General features: G+C 31.2%; 2 protein-coding genes across 3 annotated transcripts; both read right to left on the reverse strand.

Moving 5' to 3' along the window:
- Positions 1 to 835: 835 nt before the first annotated feature.
- Positions 836 to 12,843, reverse strand: LOC128397951 (acyl-protein thioesterase 1-like). Of its 2 annotated transcripts, none has more exons than XM_053358760.1 (3): positions 12,513 to 12,843; positions 11,836 to 12,399; positions 836 to 1,335 (listed from the first exon to the last, which is right to left on the reverse strand). In XM_053358760.1, the coding sequence occupies exons 1-3, from the start codon at positions 12,570 to 12,572 to the stop codon at positions 1,285 to 1,287; spliced, it is 675 nt and encodes a 224-aa protein (XP_053214735.1). In that variant the 5' UTR covers positions 12,573 to 12,843; the 3' UTR covers positions 836 to 1,284. The 2 variants fall into 2 exon arrangements, with proteins under 2 accessions (XP_053214735.1, XP_053214726.1); XM_053358751.1 differs by lacking the exon at positions 836 to 1,335 and adding an exon at positions 11,009 to 11,758 and having other exon boundaries at positions 12,513 to 12,836.
- LOC128397978 (biogenesis of lysosome-related organelles complex 1 subunit 1-like) lies at positions 8,183 to 9,831 on the reverse strand. Its single transcript, XM_053358782.1, has 3 exons — positions 8,756 to 9,831; positions 8,545 to 8,677; positions 8,183 to 8,471 (listed from the first exon to the last, which is right to left on the reverse strand). The coding sequence occupies exons 1-3, from the start codon at positions 8,887 to 8,889 to the stop codon at positions 8,364 to 8,366; spliced, it is 375 nt and encodes a 124-aa protein (XP_053214757.1). The 5' UTR covers positions 8,890 to 9,831; the 3' UTR covers positions 8,183 to 8,363.
- Positions 12,844 to 13,167: the final 324 nt, after the last annotated feature.

The raw sequence follows: 13,167 nt of genomic DNA on the forward strand, positions 1-13,167 counted from the left end.
GGCATCACGGAAAAATAATCAACAATTTTTTCCAAGAAAGAAAAGGAACAACCAAATCTAAGAGAAACACAAAAGGGAAGATTTTAAATACAATTAGTTCGTGATTCAAGGAGACAGATTTAACAAGAGATGGAAAAATAATTCACATGAAATGATAAAACTCACCTTAGGAAAATAGAAAATAATTGAAAGTAAATCAATACAATTGTAACATTAACCTTGTTGATTGAAAAACAATCAAGATTTTCTGTCAGTTCAACTTTTACAATCAAGAGATTCCGTTTCCATGGTTACATGTTGACCGCGATTTTTGATTGAATCAAATAAACAATTCTTTGTTGATTACAATTTATTCAACTTCTAATTTTAATTAATATTTGTCATCACCAACTATTTTAATTTCTTGCTAAAATTGTTATTGACTATCCAATCCAGTAAAACGTATTGGATCAATTGTTAATCTTATAGAACAATCAATTGGTCTGATTGTTGATTGAACTTAAAGTTTGATAATTTACCAGAGAATTGAGTATCGTCAGTATGTAAGATTTGTTGACCAGAATTGTCAACAAATCAATCAACTGGATTAATGAATAGATTGTGATATTTGTATTGTGTATAATATATTATATTATTTGATATGTTTAACAAGACCAAAAATATTTGATTATTTTCATTTTGTTTATCATAAGGAGGAAGATAATATCTTTTAGAGTGAAGACTTGGTTACAATTGGATTTTACAATTAATGGGATTTTTTTTATCAACCTTTGATTATTGATTATAATCTGATTTGATTGTAGTGACAGTGGAAAATTATGTTTAGTAAGATTGATTGGAACAAAAAGGAAAATTTGTTTCTATGATTTGATTATCCTCTTGTAATTATTTTCTCAAGTCTGAATACTAATCAGTGTTTCCAGGAATCGGTGAATTTGGGTTATATAAGATAAACATTTAGATCGTGATTGTGATTATTAACGTGAAGATTTAGTGAGCAGTTAAGATTTTTAGATTATTGTTTCAACAGAAAAGACCAGCAATTAACTCTTATTTTTTGTTCTCAATTTTGATTGATTAACATTCATTAGGTGGGGAAACGTTTGTGTAGAATCGGGTAAAAGAAACATTGATAATGGAGAAGTTGATGATTGAATACTGAAAACTGATGATGGAACAATTAGTTGAACATTATTCGTTTCTCAGTTTTTCAGTTCCATCATGAATTTTAATCCAAAAAGGGTTAGAGTTTCATGGAAATATTAATTGATATTTTCTCTTCTTCTAAACTGGTGGTAAACACTTTTTGATGAATTCAGCAGCATCTCTCATTTCCTAAGAGGGAAAAAGAAGATAATTAGATTGTGGATAGAATTTAATTTAGAGATAATTAGGGAGAGAAAATGATTTACCTCATTACAAGATGAAAAGCTCGTGTTTGGTAATTTAAGATTGAAATTAAACTCAGAGCAAAATGATTATTGAAAATAATTTCTCAAATGACTTTAATAATTGCATAAAATTGTTACATAATATTTAATGTATGATAAGATTAATGTTCCAGCTAATGAAAAATTAGATTTCAGATTGATTGTGAGCCACGAGGTCACTAAGATTACCTCCGACTACCTAGATGATTTTTAATAAAATATTCTTATTACTTCTTGTCACCCTTATCCTCACACCCCCATTGACCACCCTTACCCTTATTCTTATCACCCCATTGACCACCCTTACCATTACCCTTATCCTCATCACCCCATCCATGATCCTTACCCACATTACCATTACCCTGATCATCCCGAGGATTACGCTTAAATAGAATACGGTCATTAGAATCTTTATTACCATTGCGATCACTCTTTTCAATACCAAGATCACCACGTGGACCACCATTACCACCAAGACCACAATTACCTTCTGGAGTTTTAGGAAAGAGAACATGCGAATCATCAGTGGCACCAGAACAATGGCATGATAATGATGACAAAAGGCTCATGAAAATGATGAAGGACAAGAAAGAATTGATATCCATGCGGAAATTGAAATCCATGGTTTTTTTTTGTATTAAACAATTTAAATTTTAACTGTTGGAAGTTACTTGTCCCCAATTCAGTTGGAAATTTAATTGTTATCTTGTCACCGAATGGTTTTACCTTTTATACAACTTTCTTCCAATTTAAATTTTTTGTTTTCTTCTCAATAAAGTTCCCTTAATAAACTCAACCCAACATTTATCTACGTAGATATACTGGAAATTGTTTGGCTAATAGAAATTAAACCCACAGAAAGTATACAGGGTGTTTTTATTTGTACTCATGACGTTAGAAATGCCATAACTTTCAATGAATCACTGATTTTAGAGAATAGCAAGTTAATCGTGAGTTTAAATCGAAGTTAGTTTAAAGTGGGTGACAAAATTTTTCGTACACTAGTTTTTCGATTATAAATGAAAAGATAGATCATTTTGACTTTACTTTTCTGTTTTAAATAGTCATTTAGATGAGAATGAAGAAGTTTAATTAATAAAAATTCGGTCAGGAATTCAGTATATCCAGTCAGATTTTTTTAATATTGAGAAAAAAATGAGACAAAATTTTTTGTACACCTCGACCATAATTAATAGAGGTTTTCTTTTGATTTGATTGTTAATTAAATTGATTAATTATGTTATTACAATCAATTTAAGACCCTTTTTGATCAAAATCGGACAAGAAATAAAAAAGTTTCACCAGATTGAATTTAACATGGGAGTCTATGGACAATGACGGGTTTTGGCCTGGTACTCAGAGAATATTCAGGCCAATGTCATGAAAATTCAATTACTTATTATCCTTTATGTTATTAACAATAATTTAAAATTAAAATCATAATATTAGCGCTATTTTTTACATAATAAGGCCAAAAACCAAAAAATTAGAAAAAATCTTAAAAAATTATCATATTACAGTCAAACCATTCAGGTTGAACCAAGTTTCTATTTAGCACAGAATAATTTCTATTTAGTTTGGACATGCCATCGGCTAATCCATCGGGTTAATCTCTTTTCTCTAAAAGGGTTGGAATTTTTTCTATTTCCACGGGAAGATTTTCTATTTAGTTTGAACATTTTCTTCTGGTTTCTTATTATTTCTCCTTCAAGACTTTTTCCAATGCAAATCATCACGTTCTCATAATATCATAACTCTCATAACCTCTAGTTCTCATAAAATTATAAAATCGAAAATTATAATCGATTCAACCCAAATACACCTGATGATGTTTTTCAATGAGTTGATCTTGCAAGTTAAATGGCCGCTGAAAACGATTGAATCAATTATTATGAGAACATTATGATTTGCATTGAAATCTTATCTACAATCCAATATTTCAGTTAATTTATAATAATCTAAGTTCAAAAGTTAACAACAAATTAAAGTGTCTAAAAATAAACAGCCAATTCTGTACCTTCTCCATACTCAGTCCATATTTCCAATTGACTTCTCAATTTCTTTAAGACATAAAATCGGTGAAAGGCTTCAATTGAAGATTTAATTGTTGAACCTCAAGGCGATGGTTACACTTGCAAAGGAGTTATAACATCTACTGGAGAGCGAATCGAAAGTTCATCGGTTATCATTACAACGGGTACTTTTCTTCGAGGAATGATCTTGTTGGGCTGAATATTATTGAAACGAATTAGAATCGAAAGTAAATTAGATCGGAAAAGTTAATTTTCTATTATTTTTTTCTAATTGTTCATCTTTTTCCTAATTCTAAATTGTTACTCCCACAGCTCAATATGAAAAATTGGTTAGGAGTGAAAAAAATGCAAATCTAATATGATTTACAGAAAGAAATTTATTTATCTAACTTCAAATTTTATTTATTAGGTTGTCCCATGCAAAATGGTGGAAGTTTATTTTCGATTTTTGCTTTGATTAGTGGTTCGATTAATATTTGTTTTTTGGTCTCAATAAAGTTTCCTGAATAAACTCAACCCAAAATTCATCTACGTAAATGTAAGTTGATAAGTCAATAGAAACTAAGCTCTCAAAAAATATACAGGGTGTTTTTATTTGGATTCACAACGTTTGAAATGCCAAAGCTTTCAACGAATAACTGATTTTTAAGACTTGACTTTTACTTCAATAGCAAGTTAATCGTGAGTTCAAATCGAAAAGTCGTAATAGCCGAATTTTACATTCTTTTTCTAGAGTTAGATTAAACTCAAAAACATTTTTATGCTCGAAAAATGAAGCAAATTTTAGAATGATAAAAAACTGATTTTTTAGCTTTTCTCTAAAGCCTCAGCTTCATGACCTCTCAACTTTCCTATGTGATTACTTCACAAAGATCCATCTTGTTGTGTTTATACTATGCTTAGGTCATTCGAGAGTGTGTTTGTTTTATTGTAAAATCGTTTATAAAAGCAAAAACCGTGAGTTCAAATATAAGGACCGGACAGTTATATCGGCGTTTTGGTCGATGACCTGACAACCGTCGGAGTAATTGAACCTTACCGTATGTTAGGTCAAAAATTGTCCTTTAAATCAAAGAAATAATGAACCATTTAAATCAATGCGACTTCAATTGTCAAACCAATCAAATGTTTATTTAAGCTCTTTCCATGGTTTAATCGTCAAGTTTTAGTTCCACGTAAATTAAACCTTTAGAAGTTGACTTTTTTGTCCAATCCTTTCCAAACAATTAATTCATGTTTAATGTTACCAAACTTTTCAGTATTATTATCATTAGATAATTAAATGTTAATCCGAATAATGATGATGATTATCATGTTAGTGTCATCTTGAAAATATCGGCTCATGATTAATATCAAGTAAATTACTATTCTCACAAGATCCACTAGTTGTAAAGTGTTGCTAATCCAAATGGCACAAAACTCAATCAATTATACCTATCCAACGATTATAGCTACAGACACAAAATTTGCTAGAGATATAGTCAGCATCATATTATTGAAGAAAATTATTAAAATTTTCGAAAAAATTTCTTATTTTCAGTGCTAGAGGTCTAATTGCGCAAGGTGATAATATCTGGTCTGGGAACGGTAGAATTTGAGTTTTTAATTTTTTTGCGTTTTTTTGATCAGTTTTTAATCCTGATTTTGATAAAATACCCTAGCTGACTATGCCACAACTGCATTACGATTTAAAGTATAAAAAAATATTGAATATAAGGATAGTTATGAGCATTTGAAGTTGAATAAAAAATTAAGTTTTCAACTTTTCTGACTTTTCGAAAAATCTTCTCTTTTTCAATGGGCTTTTAGCCTAAGGGATAAGCTTTCCCGAAGATTTTTCAGTGACCTTGCGAACTTAATGTCACTGTGTTGTAATTAAAATAGTTACAGATTTGAGTTTCAGCACAATTGTATTCCAATCCTTTGTCTATATTTTAGTGAAAAATTAATCTCTCTAACATAAATAGTTTACGAAATATATGTGTTTGAAATTTGTGCCATTTGGGTTAGCAACACTTTACCTTGATATTCATAGAGAGATCGGTTATTTGGATGATTCTGTGAAAGAAAAGAAAAGACAAATTTGATTAGTCATGTCAAACAATTAATAAAGAAAAGTATTTCTATTTTGAATAAACATCGAAATCGTAACCATTTCATCTGATCGTTTATGCAGTCGATCAATTGATTTGTTTTTTGTTGGTTTACTTTTATATTCGTTATAATCTGGCTATTCTATCAAAATGATGAGCGAAATTTTTAAGACGAAATTAAGTCACAACGAAGAAGATTCTATAAAATATATGTGTGGTTCAATCTCTTTCTGCCTTCTAAAAATTTCTTCTCATCTGATTATAACCAAAGTCTCTCAAATCGTTCGTAACATATACAGGGCGTAACAACCAAATATCCCTACTTTTGGCTCCTTATTGCTTGTAGGCCATTTTCTGGGTCCGATTTTTTTCTTTGCGATTCTACAGAGAAAATGTGAAAGTTTTGTTACGTTTTTATCTGAAACTTTTCCGTGGAGCCGTTGATGAGTTGTGGCCTCCCAAAGTCGGAAAAGTGGTACATTTCGGTGCGAGAATTTTTTCCAGAAACTTTTTCCAGCCATTTGAAAGTGCAAAATTTTGCAAACAAACTGAGCTAATCAGATTTTTGATCTGACTTTCCGTTCAGGAGTAATCGATATTCAAAGGTAGGGAATAATCCCGATGTCTTTCATAGGAAATTTTCGGACTTTTTTGATTGTCTTGAAATTAAGTCCTACTAAATAGCTAATACCGAAAATGGTATTGAAGTCAAAAAAATTCAATGAAATGCACTTATTGGTCTGAAATTAATGCTTATTGTTTGCATTCGGTAGATAAATTAACCACATGATAAACTTATTTAACGACTAATGAGAGAGGTTTTTTTGACTTCTAATGACTTGGGGCAAACAGTCGGATCGGAATAAAAAAGTTCATTAGGACACCATGATGTTCAAGATCAGACCAACTTTTAATAACGAGTTCAGGGAAGGGAAATTACATTACGTTCGAATTACAAATAATTAGATAGGGACAATGGTTAAAATTTGAGACGAAAGTGGAGATAACGTCATTGCATAACATGAGATGTGGGTGAAAATAAAATTAGAATTTCTAACCACGACCATCACCACTACAATTTTCATCGGGAAGACCAAAACGAGTTTTGTGGCAGGATATAGATGACAAAAGCCCCATGAAAATGATGATGAACAAAAAAGAAATAAAATTCGTACGAAGATTGAAATCCATAGTTTTGTTTGTATTGAACAATATAAATTTTAACTGTTGGAAGTTACTTGTCACTAATTCAGTTGAAAATTTAATTATAATCTTGTTACCGAATGGTTTCACCTTTTATACAACTTTCTCCCGTTTCAAAAGTTCTGTTTTCGTCTCAATAAAGTTTCCTGAATAAACTCAACCCAAAATTCATCTACGTAAATTTAAATTGATAAGTAAATAGAAACTAAACTCTCAAAAAGTATACAGGGTATTTTCATTTGTACTCCTGATGTCTGAAATGCTATAACTTTCAACGAATGACTGATTTTAGAGACATAAATTGTTAATAGAAATTGAATTCTCCGAATGTATAATTTCCGTATCCGTTTAATTGTTTGAGTAACAATTCAACCTTTTCCACGTTTAATCATCTGCATTTTCATGATGATCTCATGTACTCACATTTTAGTGATTTTATTCTAGTGCAAGTTGATTTAAGACTAGTGTTATTAATAAATACAGAAAACGATCAGGCAATTAGACTATTGCTTTCAACTACACACTGTACCTCTAATTAATGTTCAATCAATAATGTAAAATCTCTTGAAGGTTTTTTGAAATCATTTTGTAAGATATTGGAAGTTTAAGAATATTATCAATAGATCCACGATGATACTAGGATAGTCTCAAAAATAAGTTTCAGATCATTCTCGACACTTGGGACTAATCGCCGTCCATTTATTTAAATACAACGTCATCGTGGCCTGAGCACTTTGGATATTTTTTTACCAAAACAAATTTATTTTCTGTAAGGGCATGAAAAGTTGTCGATAAATTTCATGGTCTAAAAACTTTTCGTTGCTGAGAAAAAGCGACCTGAAGTTTTAACTTCGAACTCGATTTTCTCAAAAACTACTGATCAGATCAGAAAAAAATAAATAAGTACCAATGGATCAGAATCTCCATGACATTGAAGAATTGGAACTTTCTTGTTACCCTGAACAAATGCATTAGGATATTCTTTATGAAGAGGTAGCCAGCAACTCAAGGCCAGAATACCGGCCAAAGGTTGAGAATAACGAAGTCCAGTGTGAAGGGAAAGTGCACCACCTTGAGAAAATCCACCAAGAAGAATACGATTTGAGAATATATTGTGTTTACTTTGTTCCTCTTCAATAATTTTCATAATGGATGCTGAAGCCTTCAAAATACCATATTCATTTGTGCCTTATACAGCCGTGAAAATTGAGTTTGTGTTTTTTATTTTATTCATTTGAGCATCTTGATTGATAAAAGCACAAACTCAATTTTCACGGCTGTATGTAAATAGTCAAGTGGCATAACTAACGATTGTCGATAGAAAAACAATCGAGATTTTCTGTCAGTTCAACTTTTACAATCAACAGATTCCGTTTCCATGGTTACATGTTGATCGCGATTTTTGAATGAATTAAACTAACAATTTTTCTGTTGATTATAATTTTTTATCTTCTAATTTTAATTAATATTCGTCATCACCAACTAATTTAATTTCTGACTACAATTGTTATTCAATTTAGTAAAACATATTGGATCAATTGTTAATCTGCTAGAATAATCAATTGGTTTGATTGTTGATTGAATTTCCCTAAACTGATTACAGATTAACTCTTTGATTGTGGACCAACTTTATAAACATATTCTAAAGCAGATGATACAAGACGAAGATCATTTTCGATACTTTTTGACCAATTTTCGACATCACCAAGTTCCTGAAATAGAAAATGGAAGAAAATCATTTTTAATAACAGATTAGAATTTAATGGTTGGCAATTTACGATTTACCTTGACTGATTTATTTAGGCTTTGCATTAGGGTTAACCATTGATTTGCCTGTTTTGAAAATTGAGTAATATTAGCGTGTAATTGTTTAGTCTCAGCATCCAATTTACATTGATTAAGATAAGCTTGAGCCACTCTGGAAATAATAATAGAAATCGACGAAAAATGAAACAGTTAAACGATTGATTATTATTCAAATTAGAAAATTAATTACCCATCATTAAGATGATCAACCATATGATGAGTTAATTCAACTACAGAATCAGAAGCTTCAGTTTTTTGCTTCTCAATCTCTTCTTTCCTCTCTTGTTGTTTACATTGATGTTCTTTTAACATGGAGGATAACATGATTTACTAATTCGATTTAACTTCTTTAGGACCGGTAACAGGAGCAGATGATTTATCAGTTGAATCGTTTTTCTTGACCTGATCAACTAGGGCTGATTTGTTGACACCAGGAGTATATGAATCGGTTATATCGAAATCAGAGACGAGATAATAAATTGAATCTACAAAAGCTTCATAAATGTCGGGAATGAATCTTAGAAAAAAATTGGGAATATTGAGCACAGAAATGGTAACTGCAATGATCAGGATTGCACCATAAGTCCGATCTGGATTAAAGTGTGAATGAGAATTGGGAGCTATACTCTTGAGATGACTGAATTGAAATGGTCTCCAGAAACAATTAACTCGACTGGTGTTGATTGAACGCTGTTGAACCAAAGATAATTGATTGGAACCCAATCGAAGCTGATTAACCTTCAAAGATGAAAATATTAATCTGCCAATACGATTACTATGTAAACAAATCATTCCATTTACACAAAAGATAAGGTTATCTCAAACCTAGAATTAGATGATCACTTATTTGACAGGAAGTAAACTAATTTTATAGCAGATTATGACTAAAACATCACAACAATCAAGTTAATTTACTTTTAATTCAATTGAATTTTTTTTCTAAATTGTTGCTCTTAAAATGGTTGAGCTTATTCGTACAACTATGGATAGGCTCTTTCCTCTTAAGGTCAGCTGGTGATGAAATGAATGTGTCGCCATCCGACGAATTATGTGATTAAGAAACACGAATTGGAAAATTTGACTCAATCTCGTTAAGTGACAATGTTATCAACTTGGATTGATAAATAGATTGTGATATTTTGTTATTGTTTGTTAATAAGAACAAAAAATAAATGAAAGAAAATAATTTCTTTAGAAAGAGAAAACTTGATTAAAAAGTATTATGCTCTTGGTTAAACCATTTCAAGGGAAAGAAACAGCAGCAAACAAATTCTATGACCAATTTTTTGAGATAATTGTTTGGGTCAAACTGGTCACTTGTGGTCCAATCAACGGATTCATCTGAGCCATGTATGTAAACAGCCAAGTGGCATAACAAGCGACCGAAGTTATGATCAACATTGTTTGAATGACCCCTCTTTCTGATGATCGAGGGACAAACATCGGGACCACACCTCCAACTGCTCCCCAAAAGGCAGTGAAAATTATGATGATTGGAATGGAAGCAGGCATAACAAAAAAAGAATCAACAATTTTTTCCAAGAAAAGAAAAAGGAACAACCAAATCTAAGAGAAACACAAAAGGGAAGATTTTAAATACAATTAGTTTGTGATTCAAGGAGACAGATTTACCAAGAGATGGAAAAATAATTCACATAAAATGATAAAACTCACCTTAGGAAAATAGAAAATAATTGAAAGTAAACCAATACAATTGTGACATTAACCTTGTTGATTGAAAAACAATCAAGATTTTCTGTCAGTTCAACTTTTACATTCAAGAGATTTCGTTTCCATGGTTACATGTTGACCGCGATTTTTGATTGAATCAAATTAACAATTTTTTGTTGATTAAATTTTTATCTTCTAATTTTAATTCCCGGTCTAGAAAAAGCTAAAGTTACCCGACCTGGTTATTCAATACAATACGATCACATTGATCCACGACAATTAAAACCTTCCCTTGAATTGAAAAAAGTCTCTGGTCTTTTCCTTGCTGGACAAATTAACGGTACAACGGGCTACGAAGAAGCGGCCTCACAAGGAATCAACGCCGGTATCAATGCAACTTCAAAATCTCAATCAAAAGAGGCATTAATTGTTCCCCGTTCAATTAGTTATATCGGCGTTTTGATCGATGACCTGACAACCGTCGGAGTAATTGAACCTTACCGTATGTTCACAGCTCGAGCACAATTTAGACTCTACATGAGACCAGATAATGCTGATTTACGTTTAACTCATTTAGGTAATTGTTACAACCAAATTAACCATTGAATCTTATCATAATTTGCTGATAATTCAATGTAACATGATCACATTTATATTCTTCGTAATTTTTGTCTTTCTTCTCCCTCTTTCTCCATTTGAAATTCTGAATCAATCCTGTTGACCAGAATTGTCAACAAACCAATCAACTTGGATTAATGAATAGATTGTGATATTTGTATTGTGTATAATATATTATATTATTTGATATGTTTAACAAGACCAAAAATATTTGATTATTTTCATTTTGTTTATCATAAGGAGGAAGAAGATAATATCTTTTAAGAGTGAAGACTTGGTTACAATTGGATTTTACAATTAATGGGATTTTTTTTATCAACCTTTGATTATTGATTATAATCTGATTTGATTGTAGTGACAGTGGAAAATTATGTTTAGTAAGATTGATTGGAACAAAAAGGAAAATTTGTTTCTATGATTTGATTATCCTCTTGTAATTATTTTCTCAAGTCTGAATACTAATCAGTGTTTCCAGGAATCGGTGAATTTGGGTTATATAAGATAAACATTTAGATCGTGATTGTGATGATTAACGTGAAGATTTAGTGAGCAGTTAAGATTTTTAGATTATTGTTTCAACAGAAAAGACCAGCAATTAACTCTTATTTTTTGTTCTCAATTTTGATTGATAAACATTCATTAAGTTTGTGTAGAGTTAAACGTTTGTGTAGAATCGGGTAAAAGAAACATTGATAATGTTGATAATGGAGAAGTTGATGATTGAATACTGAAAACTGATGATGGAAAAATTAGTTGAACATTATTCGTTTCTCAGTTTTTCAGTTCCATCATGAATTTTAATCCAAAAAGGGTTAGAGTTTCATGGAAATAATAATTGATATTTTCTCTTCTTCTAAACTGGTGGTAAACACTTTTTGATGAATTCAGCAGCATCTCTCATTTCCTAAGAGGGAAAAAGAAGATAATTAGATTGTGGATAGAATTTAATTTAGAGATAATTAGGGAGAGAAAATGATTTACCTCATTACAAGATGTATGTCCCATGTTTCGATAGACTTTAAACTCTGTTGTTTTAAGCATTTCTTTCAATATGTCGGCAGTTATGTTGCCCCACATTTTGGGTACCAATGGATCAGAATCTCCATGACATTGAAGAATTGGAACTTCCTTGTTACCCTGAACAAATGCATTAGGATATTCTTTATGAAGAGGTAGCCAGCAACTCAAGGCCAGAATACCGGCCAAAGGTTGAGAATAACGAAGTCCAGTGTGAAGGGAAAGTGCACCGCCTTGAGAAAATCCACCAAGAAGAATACGATTTGAGGGTATATTGTGTTTACTTTGTTCCTCTTCAATAATTTTCATAATGGATGCGGAAGCCTTCAAAATACCTTCTCCATCTTCAGGTCCATCATGGGTAAGGGTCATCAGGTCAAACCAAGAGGGCATAATCATACCAGCATTTAGAGTAACCGGTTGAACAGGAGCAGTGGGACAGATTAATTTACAGTAAGAAGGTTGTATTGCTGAGAGAGAATCAGCCCAACCATGACCTGTATCACCAAGACCATGAAGAAATATAATCTAAATGAGAAGAAAAAACAAAACGAAAGCTTTAATACATAAGACAAGCAAGAGAATAGAAAACAAAATTTCAATGGTTAACCATTTGAACCTCGCATAGAAATTGAACTTACCGTTGCGGTGTGTTTACCATCTCTGGAATCAATTACAACCGGTTTAGAGCCTGAAGCCATTTCGAATAAGTGTAAAGATGCCCGATTAATTATCCTAGGAATGTGTTTAATTGCCCTTTTAGCAGAGGAAAGGGCAGTCCGAGTTGACTTGAAAATGGGAATAGTGAAAGAGGAAACGGTGACTGAGTCAATAGAGGAAAATGAATCTAATTAAAGCGATAAAGGGAGAAACAAACGTAGACAATGAAGGAGAGAGACAGAGAAAATAACAATCAACTGAATTAATTGTGAAATTAAAATAATAAACAATAGAAAGTCAATAAAAGAGGAAGAAACAAACAAACGAAAATTATATCAACAAGAAAATGCGACAAAATAGAAAGAAAAACAGACAGAGAAGAAAAGAAAGAGGAAAGAAAAAGAAAGAGAAAGGTAACAATTAACTGTGAGAGCGCGTTAATTATAATTAGATTAAATCATTTGGTTTCTCTTCTCGGGTGATTAACTTAATTTAGAAAAAATTTAATTATCTTATAATGTAAGGGATTATCTTGTTTGGTATTGAGAAAAAAAAGTTCTGAAAAAATTGAGAATTTATTTTGAGCGGTAATTAGTTTTAAATTTTTATTCTAAATAAATTAATGATAAACAAACT

This window comes from Panonychus citri, unplaced genomic scaffold (genome assembly GCF_014898815.1).
Source record: "Panonychus citri isolate SS breed McGregor unplaced genomic scaffold, ASM1489881v1 Contig00001, whole genome shotgun sequence".
In the NCBI taxonomy this organism is placed as follows: Eukaryota; Metazoa; Arthropoda; class Arachnida; order Trombidiformes; family Tetranychidae; genus Panonychus; species Panonychus citri.